Source organism: Callithrix jacchus, chromosome 3 (assembly GCF_049354715.1).
Source record: "Callithrix jacchus isolate 240 chromosome 3, calJac240_pri, whole genome shotgun sequence".
Classification (NCBI taxonomy): domain Eukaryota; kingdom Metazoa; phylum Chordata; class Mammalia; order Primates; family Cebidae; genus Callithrix; species Callithrix jacchus.
Genome location: NC_133504.1, coordinates 106917535 through 106943642, shown reverse-complemented (window position 1 = coordinate 106943642; position 26108 = coordinate 106917535). Strand labels below are relative to the sequence as shown.

The following is a 26108-nucleotide window of genomic DNA, read 5'->3' as shown; positions in this document are numbered from 1 at the left end:
TTTTATTTATTCACCCATTATTGTATTTATCTGTTCAATTTCAGTTACACAACTATGTATCAAGTCAGCCTAATATATTCCAAATATATTAGGACTTAAAATTCACGACTTGAATTTTAAGATGTAAAAATGATACATCTTCAAAAATTTAATTATAGCTAAAGTACTACTCTAATTTAATATATATCTATGATGATTTCTAATTTTTATTCTTGATTTTCTTCTGGTTGGTCTTAGAGAAAAGAGCCATAGAAAGTATTAACACTAAACAGAAGCCTTTTAGAATGACTGTATAGTTAATTGCAAGTTGTGCATAATATAATTAAATTGAATCAATCATATCAAATAAAATATAATTTAAAGTGAAAATGTTAATGATTCTTAGTATAACTGTAAGTATGCTGTTTTGTTCATTTGAATGCTTGTTTTCCACACAAAATGCAGCACTGTAGTGGTTTAGAACGAAGTGTGTGTTGCCAGCATTCAGACCTCAGTAATGTCCCTTATTAGCTGTGTGACTGTCAGCAAGTTATTTAACCTCTATTGACTCAAATCACCCACTGGGAAGTGGAGATTATAATAGTACTAACCTAAAAGAATTGTTGTGAGAATTAATGATTTAACACCTATTAAGTCATTTCATGACTTCCTAAGGTTCAATAAGAACTATATAAACATTAGCAATTATTATATATGTGTACAGTATGTAGTTAGTAGGAGGAAAAATCTTAGGGTTAGTTCATTTTATGTCCATTTCTTACTAGCTCTTTAACTTCAAGAAAATTTACTTATCTGCACTTTATCATATCTACCTTTTGAACTTGTTCAAGGATTGAATGAATTCACACGCATGGAGTGTTTAGCACAGTATTTGGCCAATAGTCAACCCTCAAAAAACATTAAACCTAATTTTTAAAATTATTTTATTATAAATATAAAATGGAGGTAGTAATTATCATCTTGCCCCTTCCCTGGTCAGCTATACCCACTGAACGTACCTGTGAAGATAAGTAAAAAATTGAATATTATTTTAATTTACTAATTATCTAGTAATTTATAAACTCAGTTATCATGTTTGTGAATAATCACACATGAATAAAACTAATTAAAAATATATATTCTTATCTCTATCTTTGTCTAAACTTGGTGGCAAGTAGCAGGTCATCTGTTTGTTTTTTTCTCTATTTAGGTTGCTAAAGTATCTTGTCATATAATTCAGAAAATGGTATAATATTAAAAAATATAAGAAAATTATATAATTTTTAAATATATACATGATATTGAAGTTAAGCACAAGCCAACTGTTTTTATAAGTATTCTGAACTATGTTACTATGATATTATCATTATTAGATAGGTCTCTTGGTTTTAAAAATGGAAATAATTTTTTAATAGAAAAATTATATCCTAAAACAGTAATTTTCATTGAATCTTACCACTAAATATACATTTGACCCATTTCATAATTTCAGGTTTCATAGAAGATTTGAAAATTTTAAAAAACTAATCTCGTGAAATGAAGACACAAGAAATACTTTCTAGGATACTAGAAACATTGATCAATAACTTGGAAAATACTGCTCTAAGCATGCTGCACTGTAATTCTTGTTCATTTTTTCGTTTTTGTTAGGAATCTTTCCCTGAAATTAACAAAGGACATTGATCAAGAAGCCAGGTATTCCCACATCAGCCGAATGCCCAACAGTCCATCTTCAGATTGGCCCCTACAAGGTGTGGAAGAAAATGGAGGCATAGATTCTCTGCCATTCAGACTAATGTTACAGGATTGCACAGCAGTCAAGACATTATTATTGAAGATGAAGAGAGTTCTTCAAGAGGTAATGGTTTACTCTAAGATTAATGTCCTTCAGTGCTGGTAGGCAATGAAGTCTGCAGAGGTGGCTAGACCCTGCTCTGTCAGTAATTAACTGCATGACCTTGGGCAGGGGTCAGGTTTTCTTTTGGAGCTTAGCTATTCTTATATATCAAATGAATGTTTTGAAGTTCTGGTTTATAAGGTACTCTTTAGCTTTAAAATGATAAGTTTATGAAATACTTAAGAAGAAATTGATCCCAAGCCTCCCCCTATTTGTCAGGTAAGGAGAAATGGTATCAGTTATAAAGTTACAGTTACATGCTGTTATAAAGCTATCGAGAGTCTTATTACATGTATTTCACATCAGTGATACCGGGGGTTTGTTTATATAATACAAAAAAGTAGTTTATTTAGTCATTTTTGTTCTGATCATAATCAAAATTCAATAAAATTGAATTACAGTAAAATTCAATCTGAAGGTCTGAATGATTTTGCCTAGGGAATGTAGTTGCCCTCCCCACAGCCTAGACCCAGTTAGTGAAACAGTGAGCTAATCAGGAAAATGCATAATGGGATTCTTTCACCTCTGTGCCCAGAAATCAGGCATTCTTTAGGATTCAAGTTTGCTTTGGTTTGATTTTTGTAATTACAACAGTTATTTTATTTGAGGGATTTCTATAAAAAGTATACACATGAATATTACCACTTCATAGACATGTGAAGTAAGTGTTAGAAATTTTAAATTATTTTCCTCTACTAAGTAATTTCAGGGCAGCAGCCTGAAATTTGTGACTTTGTATTACATCCCATTGTCTTTAAATAGATTTATCTTTATTGATCAGAGATGTTAATAAGGAATTTAAGAAAATTATTATTGAGAATAGTCTTTATGTTATAATGATTGCTAATATTTACTTTTTGAACACTTTGATAATGCTACTGCCACTGGAGGCTAGAATTGAACCAGGGAGAAAAAAGGCAATATAAGAGAAATGAATGCCATAGACTTTTGGGGCTTCCAGTACTGTGTTCTCATCAGCTGGTATAAACTGTATTAGTCTGTTCTTACACTGCTAATCGAGATATACTCGAGACTAGATAATTTATAAAAGAAAGAGATTTAATTGACTTACAGTTCCATATAGCTGGAGAGGCCTGACAATCATGGAGCGAAGGAGCAAAGTCACGTCTTACATGGTGGCAGGCACAAGAGCTTGTTCAGTGAAACTCTCATTTATAAAACCATCAGATCTCAGGAGACTTATTCACTACAACAAGAACGGTATGGGCAAAATCACCCCCATGATTCAATTATTTCCACCTGCCCCTCCCTTGACACATGGGGATTATTACAGTTAAAGCTGAGATTTGGGACACAACCAAACCATATCATACACAAAAACTGGAAGATACCTTCTCTGTGTCTCATACAGGTTATATAACTACGGCAACCTTTGTTTCTGGATTTTCTGGATCTTATGATGAGTTATGCTGGAATAGTATGCTTATATCTGATTATTTATTTATTTATTTATTTATTTATTTATTTATTTATTTATTTATTGTGAGATGGAGTTTGGCTCTGTTGTCAAGCTGGAGTGCAATGGCACTATCTCCGCTCACTGCATCCTCTGCCTTCCAGGTTCAATCATTTCTCCCGCCTCAGCCTCCCAAGTAGTAGGGACTACAGCTGCATGCCACCATGCTCAGCTAATTTTTGTGTTTTTTAAGTAGAGACAGGGTTTCCCCATGTTGGCCAGGATGGTCTCGATCTCTTGACTTCGTGATCCACCTGGCTTGGCCTTCCAGAGTACTGGGATTACAGGCAGGAGCCACCATCTGATTACTCTTAGAATTTCAGAAATTACATGAACTGGCAGTTAAGCAAAGCTGTCAAAATAAATGATATTAACTTATAATTAAATAAATTACTTTGAAAAAGTGTAATCAGTATTCAAAACATTTTCTATTTGTTTTACTATTATCTACACTTGTAAGCTTATTTATATCTTTTAGATTCACATGGTGGAAGTACTATATAATTCCTACTGTACAGATTTCCAACATGTATATTTAAGTCATTTTGGTAGCTGGAATCAGCCATGTGGGAGTATTTATACCTCACAAATTGGCAAACACTGCAAATTGGGACCTCTTATTTCTGGCAAGCCTGTTGTTAAATATTTACTAGCACATTACTATGTGCATGACTACATGATTTCTATACTGACATCATAAATATTTGCCTGCAAATGAATAGATAAGTTTGAATTTCTTCAACCTTTGGCTTAACATGCAATATGATCCTCTTTGAACAAGGCAAACAATAACAGCTGTTACACTAAAAGACACTAATCTCAAAGTCTGTAATATTCAACTATTCACCTTTTTACCTCTCTGTTTGGTCTAAATTTTAATAACAAATCAATTCAATCAAAAGTGAAGTAGAAAGAACTGACAGAAGGCTCCAAGAGGCTTTCTTAGAGTACTTAATTTTGTAACTTTAAAATATTCAGTGATGTTCACTGTAGAGTCAATATAGAGTCAATATATTGAGATCATTTTTATACTGCCTATCTGTTTTTCTTAATTAAGGAGTATTCAAAGAAGCTGAAGAGAATTGATTTTTAAGGCTGATGTACAGTGAGCAATACTTAATATACATTTGTGCAGCCCATTCAGTGGGCAGAGGGTTCTTACTATCAACAGGGAAAAGCAATATTATCATGTGATTAGCATAGACAACAGTTCTACTAAGAAGGTATTCATAATAGATGCCTCTAAAGAAAATTGTTTTTTGAAATGTTCAATAAGCCAGGAAGTTTTAAAGTGCAATTCCCATTTTATCACTAAATTTGAGTGTAATACCAATATTCCTTTAGATTAACAATATCTTTTTATTATAGACAAATGTTCATTCCTATTGATGTACAATAGTTCAACCTTGTTCACCCATTATTTTGTAATGGCAGGAGGTCCCTATTATCTGATTTTAAGATAAAATAATTACTTAATTTTAATATTTCACATTAGAATATACTTTTATTTGAGATTTTAAATTGTTACATTAGTTTAACAAAAATCCATGCTTGTAAAGTATGCAGACATGTTAGTTATTTCTAGTAACTTTTGTTTTAAAAGCATTTTATCACACAAGTATATATTCACGTTTTAACTCCCACTTCTACCTTATTCTATCATCCTTCCTTACTATCTTGTTATTATAAACTAATTTACAAGAGTATATTATATAATAAAAAATCAACATGGATTTTAATCAAAACAAGCCAGTAGAAAAAACATAAATTACAAATCTTGATTAAATATTGCTTTGATATATTTTATTCTGATTGATCTCTTTGAAACCTATCGCTTAGTAGAAATGCAATGCATTCATGATATTTTTGCACTTTTGCTAATAAAGGTACATCTTTCTTGTAAGCAAATCAAGTAATTCTTTTTTGTGTTTGAGGGGATATCTTCTACAAATAGCATTTGAAAATATCCAGAGATAGTAATAGTGAGATCACAGAACATTTTTTGGCCAAGACTGTTTAAGATTGTCTTAGTGTTGTGGATAATGACTAGCTGGCAAGAAGAATGTCCAGACAGATTGTTAATAGATTACTTTCCTAAAGTTTCTGGAACTGATTTAGAGTTGTGGAGTAACAAAAATAATTCCTTGGAAAGCTTTGCACTTCAGGCTAAATAAATATGGAGGTTGAGCATCCCTAATCTGAAAATCCGAAATCCAAAATTTTCAAAAATTAAAAAAATTTGAGCACTGATGTGACACCACAAGTGGATAATTCCACATATAAGTACTTTAAACAACTTGTTTTATACATAAAAGTTTTTAAAATAATGTGCAAAATTACCTTTGGGCTATGTCTTTAAGGTATATATGAAACATAAATAACTTTCATGCTTAAACATGGATCCCATTCCCAAGACATCTCATAATGCATATGCAAATATTCTAAAGTCTGAAAAAATTCCCAATCAGAAACACTTCTGGCACCTAGCCTTTTGGATAAGGGATACTCAGCCTGTACTCTATCTTTCAAGAACTCTTATCTATAGAGTCCATATTACTTATGCCATTTTAATGAATATAAGTGTTAATGAAAAGATCTCCTTGTGATATTTTAAAGCTACTATAAAATTTGCTTCTTGCTAACACTTTTTCTGAGGTATCACGTTTAAAGTTATTTTGCAATTTTTATTACTGACTAAACGACCTTAGATGCTATTAAAATGTTAAATCCCATTAGCTCATTCCAGATTTTTTTAAAGTTATTTTGTCAATAACTGGCATTGCATTACTTATTTTTCTACCTACTTTGGGTTTAATATAAATTTTCATCAAGTGATTCATTTGGCATTTAGTAATTCTTCCATTTTGTGCCATCACCATAACAACATAAGTCATATTAGTCAAAGTTTAATCCAGGTTTGGGGATTATATTTGTTATGCTATTTTATAATATATACTAAGGTATTAAACATCCTGAAACCTTCCTCTACTTAGGAGAATCTTGCTCCTAAATACTTTTCAGATATGCGTATATCTATCTCTTCTTCCAACTGCTCCTACAACAGTGATGGTCCATTTTACTAAAGTAACTTTGTAAATTGTCTCCTTACTTATAGTCTTCCCTCCTATCAAACCAGTTTACTCATTGCTGTCAAGCTAAAATGAATATGTGATCAAGTTACTCTCCTGTAAATCTTTGAATGTTTCCTAATTGCCCTTACAAGTTCTTCTACAGGTTGTGTAACAGTCTATATTTCCTCTTTCATTGGAACATTTATCCCTTCTCATTATAGTTGCTAATTCTTCTTTTGCTAGTAATACTCTAAGATGCATGAGAATCATCTTGTGATCTTGCACCTTGTTGAATCTTCTCAATCTGAAAGGTATTTGCTGCTTAATAAGTACTTATTAGTAAATAAATGAAAGAAAATAGATTTCACTGTTTTCAGGCTATCATTAAAATAACTGTTGATAGAAAACAAATGATAACTTGAGTGCTTGATGGATGAGGATCAAAAGAAGTATTAGCAAATTTCTTATCTTTAAAAGAAGTGTACAATATGTTCTTTCTCAGAATATGAAATAAAGACATATCACAAAAATTACTATATATAGTTTAATCAAACCTATTTGCATGCTAAAGACTATCAGTGGTAGATATAATTCCTGAAGCTTTTTTTGATCTTTCTTTGCAGTAAATGGCTTTTGTGTTTATCAACTGTATTTTTTAAATTGTCTGCTAAATCTTCCAGAATAGAAGAAAGGCCAAGAGATTTAGAGACTAGTTATTTCCATATGTACTCATTCTTTGCACACACAGAGAGTTTTGTTTTCACTAAACATTGTTGCAGTTTTAGAGGAAAAGAATAATTATAATTCATTATAAAACTACAAATCAGTAAATCTAATAGTTATTTAAACATAAAACTGTTAGCATAAAGCCATTATTACTTCTTATTTGTTTGGCTAAGCTTACCATTTTCCTAATGATGTTCTGTTGATATCCTAATTTTAATTTTGAGGTGAGCTAAATATGAATAATCTGAATAGGATATCACACTCCAAATTCTGTCATCCTTTTTAAATGATCAGTTGTTTTTATTAAAATACACATTCATATTCCCAACAACTCCAAACTTCAACTCCTGTATGTTTAGAAAAATGATTGATGTTGGGCTCTTAGAAATTCTATTATTGTCACTTTATTCTCTAGTATTATACTAGTGATAAAATACATGACTATAGCAAGGGAGCAGAACTGTGTCATTGTTTTCTTCTTATTTTTTGACATAATTTTAATATATAAAAGAAAAATGTTTAATAATTACAGAGGTGGGTTTTATTTTAATGTTGCCTTTTAGTTTTCTCTATTCTCTCTTTATCAAACAAAAATATTTTTATATAATGAGCTGAATCTATGCTAACAAAATAGCTGATAAGAAAAAACCAAGAAACTACTTATTTGAAAATCTATATAATTTACAGGCTCATGTAGTTAATGCAAATATTGGGGCTGTGGAGCATTTACAAAAGACCCGCCATTGATTAAAAGAGCTCTAATCTATTTGTCTTTTTCTTTTCTCTACTACCTAATAGTTGAAACTTTAATTTCATTTACCTAAAAGGAATAATAATGAAAAACTTTTAAGGATAGTTTTCAATCCAAAATTTTTGTTTTTTTTAAGTATAGTTTACAATTACATAATAAAATTTAGAGTGTTTTCTACTTTATCATTCCTCACTGTTTGGTAGGGAATTATTAAAGGTTTTTTTTTTTTTTTTTTTTTTTAAATTTTTTATTGGATTTTAGGTTTTGGGGTACATGAGCATAGCATGCAAGACAGTTGCGTAGGTACACACATGGCAGTGTGCTTTGCTTTTCTTCTCCCCTTCACCCACATTTGGCATTTCTCCCCAGGCTATCCCTCCCCACCTCCCCCTCCCACTGGCCCTCCCCTTTTCCCCCCAATGATCCCAGTGTTTAGTACTCCCCTTTCTGTGTCCATAAAGGTTTTTTTAAAAGTATATTTTAGTAAATGATTCAAAGAACATTAATAAGGATTTTATAACTAAATGACATTTTCCTCTCAGCAACTCTTGAGAGCGAAAGGAAAGTGTATAGGATAGGAACTTCAGCAATGGATAATTATAGAAGGAAAAGGCATCAGTGGAGAGTCATAAAGTAAAGCACTACCCAAAATGAAGCAATTACCATGAAAATATAGAGAGCAATCTAATGTCTTTATACTTATCCTTTGAAAATAACAATAATACAAGTTCTTGCTACCTTCTTTCTGTTTGTTTATTTTTGCTTGCTCAAAAATATGTTTAAGGAAAATTAGAAAAAGAAGTTCCATGAAAAGAGGAGCAAATAGGAGAAAGTCTGAAAGTTGGAGTGGCTATACATATATCAGAGTAGATCTAAATATATGACATTTTAATACAAGCAGCAAGCCATACTTCGTAATGGTAAAAGAGTCAGTTATTTAGGAAGACACAACAATCATATATGTGGATGGCTTGTTTCTAGAACTTCTAAATACCCAGTGCAAAAACTTACAGAACTAAGTGAAGAAATGAACAAATTAACAATCACAATTGAAGATTTTAACACATTTCTTTCTATAATTGATAAACAACTAAATGAAAAATCAGAAAATTTCTAGAAGCCTTTAACAATATTATCAATATTTTTAACCGAATTGACATTTATAGAATACTACAATTAATAACCTAATTATATATTATTTTCTAATGCAAGTGCAATATCACCAAGACACACTATATTCTGGGTCATAGAATAAGTCTCATTAAATTTCAAAGGTAGACATCTATGGAGTACAGTTTTGTTAGAACAATGGAATGAAATTATAAATCAAAAATAACAAAATAACTATAAAAGCATCAAATATTTGGAAATGAAATTACAAACTTTTATGTAACCCATAGACAAATTTATAAAGCTGAAAGGAAGTTTTAAAATGTTTCCAATGAGATGATGATGATAATATCACAAATAAAAATTTGCTGGATATAGTTAAAACTACGATTAGAGAGGAATTTGTAACTTTAAATGCTTATATTTAAACAAAGGGTGCTATAATTGATAACCTAATTTCTTCCTTGAAAATTTGGTTACTGGATCCAAAAAGCAATTTAATGGAAAGAAGAAGTTCTAATATTAAGTAGTACAGTAGGGAAATTACAGTTCGTAATGATATACTTTAAAATAGCTAGAAAGTTTGTAATGTTCCCAACACAAAGAAAAGATACATGTTTGAAGTTATGTATATACCATTACCCAGATTTGATCACTCCACATTGTATACATATATTAAAAGATTACATGCACCCAAAACTATGTACAACTATGAAATATCAATAAAAAAGGACAACTTAAATCCAAATGAAGTAAGAATAAAGACATAATAAAGAACAAAACTCTATAAAATTAAAACCAGTCAAATAATAAGCTCAAAATGCTTCTTTTAAAAAGTTCAAAAAAACGCTGATGAAGAAAAAAAATTGTTGAAAAACTAAAAAACACAAATACCAGTATCAACAATGAATCTAGGGAGGAATGATCACTATGAATCCTACAGACATCAACATGACAATAAGGGATAGTTATAAAGAACAATATGGCAAAAAATTTAACAGAAATGATAAAGACAAATTCTTTGAAAAATACAACTTTCCAAAGTGATATAAGAAATGGCAAATTTGAATAACCTAACCTTTACTAAATTAATGTATTATTTAAAAAAGAAATACATATGCAAATATTATACAAAAATTTTCACGAACTAGAGAAACAGAGTATGATTCTCAGCTTGTTTTATGTGGCCAACATATGTCTATTACAAAAAATTGGTGAAAATCTTTATAAGAAAAAGGAAATTACAGAAAATTTTTTATAAATATAGATGCAAATGTCAATTAAAAATTGGTAAATACGTGTGGCAGTATGTAAATAAATAATGACCTATTTGGTTTTATTGCAGTTTTTTTAGTATTCAAAAACCAAACAATGCAATTTACTATATTAACCATTTAAAAAGAGAAAAGCACATGATTATATTAATAGATGAAAAAAATACATTTGAAAAATTGAAAAGCAATTCATTGTTAAAATAAAAATATAAACTTCAGTATACTGGTAGTACAAGGGAACTTCCATAGCTAATATTCACACTTAATGGTAAAAAGCTGAAACTTCCTCCTAATATTATTAGCAGGGTATGAATATTTACTCACCACTTTTACTGTGTATTGTGCTAGAGATCCTAGCCAGGAATGAGGCAAGAAAAAGTGTAACAGGCATAAATATTTGAAAGAAAAGGTAAAATTACATGTATGAGCAGATAAGTTTGTTTATACAGATAACCTTAAGAAATCTACAAAAATGTTAATAATAAAATGATAGAATTAACAGTAGATTTAGCAGCATTGAAGGATATAAGGTTGGCATAAAATTATATATTGCTGTGTAGCAAATTAGCTCTCAAATCTGGTGGACTAAATCAATATTTGTTATCTAAGAGTTTTTGTGGTTGGGAGTTTGAGAGTAGTTACCTATTGGTTATGGCTGAAGGCCTCTAATGACATTGCACTCAGGATGTCAACCATGGCTGTAGTCCTGAATTCTGGGCTGGACTTTAGGATCAACTGCTTAGTTCATTCACTTGCTGTAGCAGGAGGATGCAGTTCTTCATTGCTGGTGCTCGGAGGCCTGAGTTTCTTACCATGTAGGCTTTTCACTCATCAACATGGCAGCTGGCTTCCCCCTAACTACACAATCAACATGTACAATGTCTTTTGTAACCTAATTTCAGAGGTAATATCCCATCACTTTTGTCAAATTTATTGATCACAAAGATCAAATTTGATTTAGCATGGAAGAACACTATGAAAATCATGAATACCGGGAGGTAGGGAACATTGTGGTTTATCTTGGAAACTGGCTACCAGTCTGCCTCCGGACTTCTGTGGTATATTCCTCTCATGTGCAAAGTACACTCAGCCTCATCCCAAGACCATTCAAAGTATCATTCATTCCATTACAGCTTCAATTCAAAGTGCAGAATCTCAAAATCTAAAGCATATACAGCAGTAGACGAGGTTTAAACACAGCAACTCAAGTACAGTTTTCCATTTTAACCTGTAAACTAATACACTTGTTAGTAGTTTTTGTTTAGGATTCAAGGCCTACTAAAAATTCTTGCGTTTTGTTCTGCGCTTGATGTTCTTTGTTCTACCCTCTGGCCAATTCTTTCTCATAAAGGTAGCACATGTTTTGCAGCAGAATAGTTTCTTTATACTTATTTGTAGCTGTAGACATTGATATCCAAAGGCTATTATTATTTTCACTTGGCCTTTCCATCTAGTTCTTAGTTGTTATATTATTTGTTAATTACTTTATGGCATTGGTCTGTGAATGTGAAAGACAGGAAATTAATAATAGATGTCCTGAGTTTTAAAAATAGCTTTTAAAGTAATACATGTCTTAGTTTTGGAGGGACACTACAGATTTGATTAGGTTAATCAAGAATGACAAAAGTTCATTTTACAGAATACTCTTCATGGTGAGGTATCATCTTTCTTTTAAAAAGTGTTACTTATATTACTTAAGGTTATTGCTTATACTGAGGAATAAATCTAGCATAGTGATCACAAGATACAGGTATTATGTGATTAGGCTTTGTGTCTCCACCCAAATCTCTTCTTGAGTTGTAATCACCATTAACATCATTATTCCCACCTGTCAAGGGAGAGACCATGTGGAGGTAATTGAATCATGGGCATGATTTCCCCCATGCTATTCTTGTGATAGTGAGTGAGTTCTCACGAGATGTGACGGTTTAATAAAGGACTCTCTCTCCTTCACTCAGCCCTTCTCCTTCCTGCCACCTTGTGAAGAAGGTGCCTTGCTTCCTTTTCATCTTCCATCATGACTGTAAGTTTTCTGAGGCCTCCCCTAGCCGTGCTGAACTGAGTCAAACCTTTTTCTTTTTAAATTGCCTGGTCCTGGGCAGTTCTTTATTGCAGTATGAAAACGGACTAATGCAAGGTATTAGAAAAAACTGCTCAGATTTGAATTTCAGCGGTCACAATTGCTGGGTGCGTATGATCTTGGGCAAGGTGCCTAATCTGTCTGTGGAAGTCTGATATCTTCCAAAAGTGTAATGGTACATGTTCAAAACCACTAGATAATTTTAAGTTTTCCCCAGTATTTCTATCAAATTACTCTCCCAATTAGGTATAGTATATTCACCTAAAATAATATTTTATATTAATTGTATTCTTAAGTCTCACAAAAAATATTTTGAGCACAAAAATCAAGTCGCAGGTAAGTTCATACCGAATGTGGAGTTAAAAATATGTAAACTTAAGTAATGTATCATTAAAAAATAGATGTGTATATAGTAAGAGCACAAGAAAAAAATATTTTTTAAAAAAGTAAGGAGATGCTAAATAGAATATTCGGGATAAGATTATCTGTTTGAGGTACTTGGGGAAGGCATGTGCAGTTAAGAGGGGGCATGTAGAGGTCTTTGTAGGTATTATTATTCACAATATATTTTCTAACATTTTTTAAAAACATTATGTATGCATATTTTCTGATATATGTGAAATCTTGTGTTAAAAAACTCACTTTCCAAGTGTATGTAATCTGAGTGGCTCCCTGTCCAGCAACATTATTTCCCACAACCTTTTTTCTCTGTATCCCTATGCCTGTAAAAGTAGCAGAAATATTTTGCCTACTTCTATGCCGTCAGTGTATCTTCTGATATTTATATGATATCAAAATAAAAATGAAGCAGGATCAAGGTGAACAAGTGTATACCCATACACCAGGTATTTCTTTTCTGGTATGTGTACTTATATTATCTGCTACTCATGCATAATATTTGATTGCTTATAAGAAAACAAACTGCAACTCACAGTTTTAACAATAATGCCACCTTCATTGTACCTAACTGGTGTGGTAATCTATTTGTGTTGTAATCATATTCAGTAATTAATCAAATAACCACTAATGTGGTTTTATTGTGCATGTCTAACTTTCAGTTTTCTTCATGAATCCAGCATTAATGTTTCCCTTGTAATACAACTCACATACTTTGTGTGATTGGATGGGCTAAATCTGACATTAACAATTTCAAGCTGCAACATAACAGGTATACAGCAGAAGGCACCCTACAGGATATCCAAGGAATTCTTAAGTCATCAGAGCTTCTGGTGGGGGGAAAAGGGAGTGCGTAGAGAATCACTTAAGCAAAGTGGAAAAGCTGTAATTGTGTTCCTCTGAGACACGTTTTTACTGAAATTACGTTTTGTTTTTATTTGAAAATCAAACTCAAAGGCATATTTAGCCACTGTTAAAGTAGATGTATTTAATGTCTGAATCTATCATATATGATGTTACAAGTTTAGATAACATAATGCAATTTCTTACAAGTAATATGAACCTAATAGTATTCACAAGTTTACAGATAAGTGTTTAGGAATCTAGTGACTCATTTAGGTGGAAGGCACCTATTCTTTAATTGTATGTTTTTAACCTTGATAAAAATGAAAACTTGTGGAAATTGATTGACTTTATTTTAGTTTCAATTTGCCAGTAGATATATAGATATTTACTATTTCAAGTATTGTCATTTTAAATTCATTATTTTCTGGACAGGCACAGTGGCTCATCCCTATAACCCCAGCACTTCAGAAAGCCTAAGTGGGAGTATTGCTTCAGCTCAGGAGTTCAAGACAAGCCCGGGCAACATAGCAATCTCATCTTTAATAAAAATAAAAATGTTAGGTGGGTGTAGTGGCGCACACTTGTAGTCTCAGCTATGCTTGTAGTCCCAGCTACTCTGGAGGCTGAGATGGGAGGATGGCTTGAGCCTAGGACTTTGAGGCTGCAATGAGATGTGGTTGTGCCATTGCACCCCAGCCTGGGCAACAGAGCAAGACCCTTTCTCAAAAATAAATAAATACATACATACATGCATTCTTTTCTGTTTTTTTTTTTTAGGTAAAAGTGTTCAAGATATATAGAGGACTAATTATTGATAAAATAGAAATTACTCAATTTATATTTATGATAAATAAGTGTAAAAATAAATAGACCCATTTGTTTTGTTCTCTTTGATTAAATTGACTTCTGGGCAGAGTATGGAGAAGTGGAGAGTAAACAAATAATGATTTCTCATGAAATAGTCACTGCACTTCTCCTGAAAACATATGAATATTATTTTGTTATCCATGGTCTACATTAGGAGTCGGCAAACCTTTTCTATCAAGGCTAGTTAGTAAATATTTTAGATTTTTCTGACCAGATATTTTCTGTATTTCAACTCCTCAGCTAAGTTGTTGTAGTGTGAAAGCAGCTACATAACATAAATGAATGTGTTTTGCTGGTTCCCATAACACCTTGTTTACAAAAATAGGTAGCAGGCCAGATTGAGGATTTTTCCTGGGCCTGTCATCCTGTACTACTTCAGAGAGGAGAGATTAAACTATCACGGGAGGCATTGTGCCTATGCCAGGGAGGGCATTCGTTTTAGGAGCAAGAATAAATATACAGTCTAAATCTTATTCTATTACTAGTTAAATGTTCTTAGGCAGGTTGTTTAAATTTCGTGTTGTGCCTCATTATTAGGATGGGGATAATGTTCACATATCACTTAGGTTTGTAGAGTATTAAATGTGTTAATATACTTCAAATGCTTGGAACAGTGTTGGACACATAGCAAATGCTCACTATGTATTGGGTATTATTTTATGATTTTCACAACGTCTGAGTCCCACTAGTGAAATAAAGTGACTAGATTTGCCATTAGACAAACCCAAATTCAAATCATAGATCTACAAAAGTTTAACAGTGTATTTTATTTAGTTTTATTTAATTTCTTTAACGATCTAAAAATTTCTTTCTTCAGTGGATGATGGCTTCTAGCTACATCCATGTCCCTTCAAAGGACATTATCTCATTATGTTTTATTGCTACATAAGATTCCATTCAACCTGTACTTTTTATCCACCTCTCTACATTTCTGATCAAGTTACATGGTTTTATAGCAAATTTTTGATAGGATATCAGTGAATTATCAGTATGTCCAAATAGGTGTCTACATTTACCTATGTTTTGAAATCTTTCCAAAATTTTGTTTTAAGAAATATTCAAAAATGTTTGCTGAAACAGAGGTGTGTTGTAAATGCTTTTCTTGCAAGGAATTCTGTGTTATAGAAATGATATTCATAGCTTCTATTTGAACCCAAAGAATTTCAATTCATCTGTATATTCTAAACAATTCAGCTCTCTGTTATATCTATACTTATGGTTTTCAATGTGACATTTTATCCAGATATGTAGGGATTTACCATCTACCACTTAAAACATTATTTTAATTGTGTATTTTTAGATGGAACAATCCCAATTTGCTGTTGTGGAAATTGTATTATTTCTTATTTAAGACTTTAGAAAGGCTCACAATCATTATTTTTTTAAATTTAACTCTTTGATTATGATTTTGACACATGGTCATAAAAACATGTTTTGATACAGTATGGTCTAATTTAGTTCTTACTGAAATTCTGTGTCCCATTATGCCTTTACTGCTTTTGAAACCTAAGGCTGTTTTGAACCTAAAGCCAATTTTTTAATACTGGAAGGCTCACTTTCTCCATATTAATGAGAAAAAATATATATTTTCTTTAAGTACTTTAGAAATATCCTTGCTAGGGCTGTGTAAAACTCAAATACCACTGGAGAGATCATTTCAAACTCTAAATAATCTTGAATTGTATCTTCTGGACATTTCTCTTTACTTAGTAAAATCCAAGACTATGTATCTTATTGACAAATTGTTTAATATCTATCAAAGTTATATTTCTTTGCTCTAGAAACTGTCAGAAGAGGAAGCAATATTTTTTGGTAATGAATTGTGGTAAAAGCAGTAAATATTACCATGGATACATATAATTCTGTGGACAATGGGCCAATAAACTGCAGGTACTGATTTGGAGGTGGGGGGGAATCAGCAGTTAACATCTAAATCTCTGTCCTTACAGTAAATATGGGAATTTGGGGGGAAAGATAATCATACTATGTAGTAATTTATGTTTGGATTTGAGAATATTATAATAGAGAATAAAAGTGATACCAGGAGGCCTTATGTGCATGGATTTGTATGTGCAGGAATACACTTGTGCAGGTGCACAAGTGCCTATTTGTTCATTGGGATTGAGTGTGTGTATTTGTATACACTGGGGTTTGGAAGATAGAGTTGGAAGGGCTCTTAAAAATAGACCTAAAAACAAACACCTTAAATGAATAGATGACATTTATTTGCTTCCCCTCTGTCATGTTATATTTGGCCCCATTTAAATTTCTACCCAACCTTGCAAAAAAAAATAGCAGGATTCTTAAACCAGGAAGTATGTCTGCAGTCACACATTGCTTCTAAGCCATTTCTTGGTATCCTTATCGTCAGGTCTCTCCTGCTTTTCTCACCATGTTCACTGAACTTACTATTTCTGTCTACTTTTAGGCTTTGACCTTTCCTGTATGTGAATTTAATATCTACCTCTTAGCAGTAAAGCAATGCATAGATTACTTTTAATGACCCACCCTTTCCTTTGATTTTGTTAGCCCTATGACATTTTATATCCTTTTACTTTCCTAGGGTAGCAGAAATCTTGGCTTGTTTTGCCAGACAGAGCAAAAGTGGCCTGGGATCCACCTAAATTTCATAAAATATTTCCTTACACAGTATGCAAAATTGCTTAGTACTCTCTACAAATACCCTCCGCTGCCCGCCCCCTCCACACATCCTTTGTATTTTGAATGATAGCCCAGGATAAATGGTATGTTTCCATCAGCACTTCAGATAGCCATGTTCTTTCAACTCATTATGCTTCCACCCAAATTGAATTTCTGTCCCTGGCATAATAAGCAAGCATTTAGGTTTAATTGAGAATTCTCCTTATCTTATTATAATGAGAATTAATTTTTTAACATGACCATTTCTGTAACTGTTCATGGTAGTTTAATTGCTATTTTCTGATTATCAAATTTTGTGAGACTTTTACCATGTGCAGAATGAGCCAGGTTGGCCACTGCCACGAAGCACTGTGGCATTGTTCCTTTATAATTTTTGAGAGTAAGACATGGACAGAGTAAATTAGGAGGGCTATTTGTTGTTGTTGTTTTTCAGATACATATATATGACCATGTTAACCACTTTAACAGGACTTTCTAGAATTCAAATAGTTATTGGTCAGGTTAGCAACTATTAGTGTTTTCTTTTTTATTGTTATTATTATACTTTAAGCTCTGGAGTACATGTGCAGAATGTGCAGGTTTGTTACATAGGTATACACATGCTGCAGTGGTTTACCTTATCTATCACCCTGTCACCCCATCATCTACCTTAGGTATTCCTCCTAATGTTATCCCTCTCCTCTCCCTCCCACCCCACTAACCCTTCCCTAGTCCCCACCCCCTGATAGGTCCCAGTGTGTGGTAGTCCCCTCCCTGTGTCCATGTGTTCTCACTGTTTTAACACCAACTTATGAGTGAGAACATGCGGTGTTTGGTTTTCTGTTCTTGTGTGATTTTACTGAGAATGATGTTTTTCAGCTTTATCCATGTCCTGCAAAGAACATGAACTCATTCTTTTTTATGGCTGCATAGTGTTCCATTGTATATATGTGCCACATTTTCTTCATCCAGTCTATCCTTGATGGGCATTTGTGTTGGTTACAAGTCTTTGCTATTGTGAAGTGTCGCAATAAACATATGTGTGCATATGTCTTTATAACAGAATGATTTGTAATCCTTTGGGTATTACCCAGTAATGGGATTGCTGGGTCAAATGGTATTTCTGGTTCTAGATCCTTGAGGAATCAACACACTGTCTTCAACAATCATTGAACTAATTTACATTCCCACCAACAGTGTAAAAGCATTCCTATTTCTCCATATCCCCTCGAGCAACTGTTGTCTTCCAAATTTTTAATGATTACCATTCTAACTGACATGAGATAGTATCTGAATGTGCTTTTGATTTGCATTTCTCTAATGAACAGTGATGATGAGCTTTTTTTCATATATTTGTTGGCTGCATAAATATCTTCTTTTGCTAAGTGTCTGTTCATATCCTTTGCCAACTTTTTGATGGGATTTTTTTCTTTTTTTTTTTAACATCTGTTTTAGTTCTTTGTAGATTCTGGATATTAGTCCTTTGTCAGATGGGTACATTGCAAAAATTTTTTCCCATTCTGTTGGTTGCCAATTTACTCTCATGATTCTTTCTTTGGCTGTGCAGAAGCTCTTAAGTTTAATTAGATCACATTTATCTATTTTGGCTTTTGTTGCCATTGCTTTTGTTGTTTTAGTCATGAAGTATATGTCCTGAATGGTATTGCCTAGGTTTTCTTCTAAGATTTTTATGGTTTTAGGTCTTACATTTAAATCTTTAATCCATCTGGGGTTAATTTTTGTATAAGGTGTAAGGAAGGGATTCAGTTTCAGCTTTCTGCATATGGCTAGCCAGTTTCCCATCGCCATTTATTGAATGGGGAATCCTTTCCCCCTTGCTTGTTTTTGTCAGGTTTGTCAAAGATCAGATGGTTGTAGATGTGTGGCATTACTTCTGAGGCCTCTGTTCTGTTCCATTGTTCTATATCTCTGTTTTGGTACCAGTACCATGCTGTTTTTTATTACTGTAGCCTTGTGTATAGTTTCAAGTCAGGTAACATGATGCCTCCAGCTTTGTTTTTGTTTTGCTTAGGATTGTCTTGGCTATGCAGGCTCTTTTTTTGGTTCCATATAAAATTTAAGTTGTTTTTTTTCCAATTTTATGAGGAAAGTCAATGGTATCTTGGTGGGGAGAACACTGAATCTATAAATTACTTTGGGCAGTATGGCCACTTTTACGATACTGCTTCTTCCTAACCACGAGCATGGAATGTTTTTCCACCTGTTTTTGTCCTCTCTTATTTCCTTGAGCAGTGGTTTGTAATTCTTCTTGAAGAGGTCCTTTAAATCCTTGTTAGTTGTATTCTTAGGTATTTTATTGTCTTTGTAGCAGTTGTGAATAGGAGTTCACTCATGATTTGGCTGTCTATCTGTTATTGGTGTATAGGAATGTTTGTAATTTTTGCACATTGATCTTGTATCTTGAGACTGCTGAAGTTGCTTATCATCTTAAGGAGATTTTGGGCTAAGAAGATGGGGTCTTCTAAATATACAATCATGTCATCTGCAAATAGAGACAATTTGACTTCCTCTTTTTCTAATTGAATATGCTTTATTTCTTTTTCTTGCTGGACTGCCCTAGCAAGAACTTCCTATGTTGAATAGGAGTGGTGAGAGAGGGCACACTTGTCTTGTGCCAGTTTTCAAAGGGAATGCTTACAGTTTTTGTCCATTCAATATGATATTGGCTATGAGTTTGTCATAAATAGCTCTTACTATTTTGATATACGTTCCATTGATACCTAGTTTATTGAGAGCTTTTACCATAAAGAGCTTTTGAATTTCATTTAAGGCCTTCTCTGCATCTGTTGAGATAATCATGTGGTTTTTGTGTTTGGTTCTGTTTATGTGATGGATTACATGTATTAATTTATGTATGTTGAATCATCCTTGCATCCTAGGGATGAAGCCGACTTTTTTTTTTTTGCATTTTAGGTTTTGGGGTACATGAACAGAGCAAGCAAGACAGTTCTGTAGGTACACACACGGCAGTGTGTTTTGCTTCCTTTCTCCCCTTCACCCACATTTGGCATTTCTCCCCAGGTTATCCCTCCCCACCTCCCCCTCCCACTGGCCCTCCCCTTTTCCCCCCAATAGACCCCAGTGTTTAGTACTCTCCTCCCTGTGTCCATGTGTTCTCATTTTTCATCACCCGCCTATGAGTGAGAATATGCGGTGTTTCATTTTCTGTTCTTGTGTCAGTTTGCTGAGGATGATGTTTTCCAGATTCATCCATGTCCCTACAAATGACACAAACTCATCATTTCTGATTGCTGCATAATATTCCATGGTGTATATGTGCCACATTTTTCCAATCCAGTCTAATCAATGGGCATTTTGGTTGATTCCAGGTCTTTGCTATTGTAAACAGTGCTGCAATGAACATTCGTGTACATGTGTCCTTATAGTAGAACGATTTATAGTCTTTTGGATATATACCCAGTAATGGGATTGCTGGGTCAAATGGAATTTCTATTTCTAAGGCCTTGAGGAATTGCCACACTGTCTTCCACAATGTTTGTACTAATTTACACTCCCACCAACAGTGTAAAAGTGTTCCTTTTTCTCCACATCCTCTCCAGCATCTGTTGTCTCCAGATTTTTTAATGATCGCCATTCTAACTGGCGTGAGATGGTATCTCAATGTGGTTTTGATTTTCATCTCTCTGATGACCAGTGACGATGAGCATTTTTTCATATGATTGTTGGCCTCATATATGTCTTCTTTCGTAAAGTGTCTGTTCATATCCTTTGCCCACTTTTGAATGGGCTTGTTTGTTTTTTTCCTGTAAATCAGTTTGAGTTCTTTGTAAATTCTGGATATCAGCCCTTTGTCAGATGGGTAAACTGCAAAAATTTTTTCCCATTCTGTTGGTTGCTGATCCACTCTAGTGACTGTTTCTTTTGCCGTGCAGAAGCTGTGGAGTTTCATTAGGTCCCATTTGTCTATTTTGGCTTTTGTTGCCAATGCTTTTGGTGTTTTGTTCATGAAGTCCTTGCCTACACCTATGTCCTGGATAGATTTCCTTCTAGGGTTTTTATCGTGCCAGGTCTTATGTTTAAGTCTTTAATCCATCTGGAGTTAATTTTAGTGCAAGGTGTCAGGAAGGGGTCCAGTTTCTGCTTTCTGCACATGGCTAGCCAGTTTTCCCAACACCATTTGTTAAACAGGGAATCCTTTCCCCATTGCTTGTTTTTGTCAGGTATATCAAAGATTGTATGGTTGTAGATATGTTGTGTTGCCTCCAATGCCTCTGTTCTGTTCCATTGGTCTATATCTCTGTTTTGGTACCAGTACCATGCTGTTTTGATTACTGTAGCCTTGTAGTATAGTTTGAAATTCAGTAGTGTGATGCCCCCCGCTGTGTTCTTTTTGCTTAGAATTGACTTGGCTATGCGGGCTCTCTTTTGGTTCCATATGAAGTTCATGGTGGTTTTTTCCAGTTCTGTGAAGAAAGTCAATGGTAGCTTGATGGGGATAGCGTTGATTCTGTAAATTACTTTGGGCAGTATAGCCATTTTCACGATATTAATTCTTTCTAACCATGAACATGGAATGTTTCTCCATCTGTTTGTGTCCTCTCTGATTTCGTTGAGCAGTGGTTTGTAGTTCTCCTTGATGAAGCCGACTTGATCATGATGGATAAGCTTCTTGATGTGCTGTTGGATTAGACTTGCCAGTATTTTATTGAGGATTTTCACATCAATGTTCATCATGTATATTGGCCTCAAATTTTCTTTTTCAGTTGTGTCTCTGCCAGGTTTTTGTATCAGGATGATGTTTGTCTCATAAAATGACTTAGGGAGGATTGCCTCTTTTTTTATTGTTTGGAATAGTCTCAGAAGGAATGGTACCAGCTCCTCTTTGTACCTCTGGTAGAATTTGGCTGTGAACCTATCTAGTCCTGGACATTTTTTGTTGTTGTTGGTAGACTATTAATTGCTTTCTCAATTTCTCACCTTTATATTGGTCTATTTGGGGATTCAACTTTTTCTGGTTTAGTCTTGGGAGGCTGTAAGTATACTTCTTAGAAATGTCCTTCATAATCTGCCATGAAAATTAAAATAAAAACTAGAAATTTGAATGATCATGGCTTTTCTCCCCAAAAGCATGCTATGTGTTTGTAAGACAAGTGAAATGAATGAAATAGGATGAATATTCAGTGATTTTTAAAATTGTGAATATTGAAAGCCATTTTTTTATAATTAAAAGAAATAGTAGTATATTCTCCACTTTATATAAAATATATACTTAAAAAATAACATTGATTGTAGAGTGGGATATAGGACAACAAAAAGCAAATTCCAAAAATAGTTTATTTTACATTTGTTTATAATCACTTAAATGGACTTAATTCATTTGTCCTAAAAGTTTAGGAAGTGAAGAAATTTCAAGATAGTAAGAAATCTAGATCAAAAATGAAACTAATCCATCTATAAGTAATAACAATTGGTATTTGGTTTATAAGTTCTGTTAAAAACAACAACAAAATGTTCATGCCTCTGCTTAGACTCTCAATTGGGTGAAACAGGCAGAGTAATACATGCTTAAAATAAGATAATTTATACCCTATTTTAAGTGTGACTCCATCCCTTAAGGAGACTTTTTTTCATTCCCTATCTGCTTGAGCTTTATGTTTATTTTTTAGGTTCAGTATTAGAACATTATGTGGCTTTATTTTATATGCTCCTTACTATAGTTATACAATTCAGTTTAGACATAGACTCACAGTTTTTTGTTCAGTTTGTCTACCAATTTTCATTGCATGTCAGTCTCTGAGTCTACAAAAAAGGAAAACAAAGTGAGATGAATAAAGGAAGAAAAGAAGAAGGAAGAAAAGAGGAAGGAAGGAAGGAAAGAGAAAGAAGAAAAGAAAGAGAGAGGGAAAAGAAAGAGAAAAAAGAAAGAAAGAAAGAGGGAGAGAGGGAGGGAGGGAGGGATAGAGGGAGAGAAAGAATGAGAGAAGTAGGTAGGAAGTGAAGGAGGTAGGGAGGTAAGGAGGAACACAGGAATGAAGGAAGGACTTGCCCTCTAGAAAGAAGTATACAAGTTCCTGGTATTCAGTAAGTTAAGTCATGCTTAAAGTCTGAAATTTCTGTGAGTGTAGCGTATACTGTAAGAGAGAGATCCTAAGAAAACCAGCTGTTATGGAATGAGTTGTATGTCCCCAAAATTAATATGTTAAAGCCCTAACCTCCAATGTGACTGTATTTGGAGATAAGACATTTAACTAAAGGTAAGTGAGGTTTTAAGAGTAGTACCCTAGTTCAATATGATTGTTGTCTTTATGAGAAGAGAGGGAAATAGTAAAAATCAAGTGAGGACACAAAGAGAACGCACCCTCTGCAAGCCAAGAAGAGAGGCTGTAGGAGAAAACCAAACCTGTTGATATCTTGATCTTGATCTTCTAGCTCCAGGACTTTGAAAAAAATACATTTCTGTTCTTTAAGCCACCCAATCTGTGGTATTTTGTTATGGTAGCCCCAGAAAAGTAATATACCAGTAAATATTCCAAATACAGTAGAAAGAACAAAGCCAAGATCAGATTTTATATGGGGAACCTTAGGACATTATCTGTTGTACCAGTATAGGGAAGACAACCAAGAGAGTAACACGGACTTATAATATTTGTAACCGAGTAGAAGTTAGCTAGTTGTTCTTACACATTCATCTGTGTGTGTGGTGATAAGTCTTGACAGCTTTGCACTTATAAGAAAACAGGGGCAATCCTCCCTGAATAATGTCACTATTAAAATGGCCAAGAGGTTAAGTGAATTTTATGCTAATTTTTCATACAGAATCATGTTGTAAAAATAGCAGTCCTGTCCAGAAATTAATCTGTAGGCTAATATACAGGAAATATTAGAATAAACTTTATTGGGAGAAATGAGGATCAACTTTGATCCAGGTTTGAGGTAGTAAGAATATGGAATGTGGCAGCGGCAATGGGAAGTTGAGAAGAGAGAGTCTGAAGATTGTATAAAAATTGTAAATGAAGAGATCACTTACTGTTGTAAACAGTATGCTTGTGTCCTTTCAATGTTCACATGTTGAAAGACTAATTTTCAGTGTGACTGTGTTTAGAGATACAGCTTATGAGGTAATAAAGGTTAAATGAGGTCATAATGGAGGGCCCTGAATCAGTAGTATAGGTGCACTTATAAGAAGAGGAAGAGACACCAAAGTTTTCTGCCTCTGCCATGTGAGGACCAGTGAGAAGGCAGCTGTTTGCAAGCCAGGCAGAGAGCTGTCACTAAGAATAGAATCTGTTAGTCCCTTGATCTTGGATTTCCCAGCCTCCAAAACGGTGAGAAACATGTATCTGTTTCTTAAGCCATCAGTTTATAGTATTTTGTTATAGCAGCCCAAACAGGTTAAGACAAAGTGAATGGGTACTTTAAAACTAGGATTTTAGCTAGTTTTAGGATTTTAAGGATTTTAGTGCCTTAGCTAAGGCACTCTGAGCTTTAGAAATCACATTTATAATAACTATAATACATTATGCTGCCTTGTCCAAAAAAGGTATAAGTTGGTGAAAATAAAGAGTGAAGAGGCTGGGCGTGGTGGTTCACAACTGTAATCCCAGTACTTTGGGAGGCCAAGGTGGGTGGATCACAAGGTCAGGAGTGCCAGACCAGCCTGGCTAACATGGTGAAACCCCATCTCTACTTAAAAAAGTACAAAAATTAGCCAGGCATGGTGGCACGCATCTGTAATTCCAGCTACTTGGGAGGCTGAGACAGGAGAATTGCTTGAACCTGAGAGGTGGAAGTTGCAGTGAGCCAAGATCGCACCACTGCACTCCAGCCTGGGTGGCAGAGTAAGACTCCATCTCAAAAGAAAAGAAAACAAAAGAAGAGAAGAGAAGAGAAGAGAAGAGAAGAAAAAGGGTCAAGAAAGTGAAAATTAGGAAGAATTTTTTGAGCAAAAAGGAAGAATATTTCCATATTTTCTGTAGAAATAAGAATAATAAAAAAGAAAGAGCTTGTTGGATTACATTGGAAATTAAGTTCTTAATTAAGAAAAGGAACGTGTTAACATAATGACAGGATAGATTAGATGCCAGACTTATAAAGACTTTGGATAAAATTTATGGTGAAAAAAAAGGAATGTGATAAATAGAAACAAGTCATTCTGAAACAACCTGGTTGTGCAATAAAAGAAAGGAAGATAATCAGTGAATGAAAAGGAATTCCATGTCAGGTCCAACCTCTTCAACAGCTAATATCTACTCTTTAATATGTTACCCCACTTTGACCAGGCACAGTGGCTCATGCCTGTAATCCCAACACTTTGGTAGGCTGAGGTGGGCGGACTAAGAGGTCAGGAGTTCAGGCCCAGCTTGATCAACACGATGAAACCCCACCTCTACGAAATATACAAAATTTAACTGGGTGTGGTGGCACATGTAGTCCCAGCTATTCAGGTGGCTGAGGCAGGAGAATTGCTTGAACCCAGGAGGGTTTTTTTTTGAGATGGAGTCTCATTCTGTTGCCCAGGCTGGAGTGCAGCGACATGATCTTGGTTCAGTGGAACCTCCGCTTCCATGGTTCAGGTGATTCTCCTGCCTCAGCTTCCCCTGTGGACTAATTTTTTGTATTGTTTGTAGAGACAGGGTTTCACCATGTCGGTCAGACTAGTCTCCAAATCCTGAGCTCAGGTGATGGGCCCACCTTGACCTTCCAAAATGCTTGGATTATAGGCATAAGCTACCACACCCAGCCCAAAAAATTAATTTTATATAATTAAGCATTATTAAACCAGTAGCAAAAGTGACAGTGAAACCATTATGCTAATGGACCTATATGTGTAATCACCTAAAAGATTCATCTTGCCCACTTCACAGATAAAACCAATTCACTGAGACAGTAGTGCTTCAGTAGAGAGAGTTTAATAATCACAGGGTAAGCCAAGCAAGGGACAGGAGTTAGTCCTCAAGTCTGCCTCCCTGAAAGCTTGGGGGTGAGGGTTTTTTTTTTTTTTAATTTTTTATT

At 33.9% G+C, this 26108-nt stretch overlaps 1 protein-coding gene and 1 long non-coding RNA gene across 19 annotated transcripts in view; one reads left to right on the top strand and one right to left on the bottom strand.

Moving 5' to 3' along the window:
• Window positions 1-26108, top strand: part of CCSER1 (coiled-coil serine rich protein 1) — a 1385530-nt gene that overhangs the window by 472023 nt on the left and 887399 nt on the right. For all 18 annotated transcript variants that reach the window (XM_002806658.7, XM_054253144.2, XM_054253146.2 and 15 more), the window contains one exon: window positions 1630-1837. In XM_002806658.7, coding sequence (XP_002806704.3) covers window positions 1630-1837 — 208 coding nt within the window. The remainder of the gene's footprint in view (window positions 1-1629; window positions 1838-26108) is intronic.
• LOC144581790 (uncharacterized) lies at window positions 908-24174 on the bottom strand. Its single transcript, XR_013533022.1, has 5 exons — window positions 24124-24174; window positions 22844-22895; window positions 22074-22161; window positions 2949-3083; window positions 908-998 (listed from the first exon to the last, which is right to left on the bottom strand). It is a non-coding gene; the product is annotated as an uncharacterized LOC144581790 (long non-coding RNA).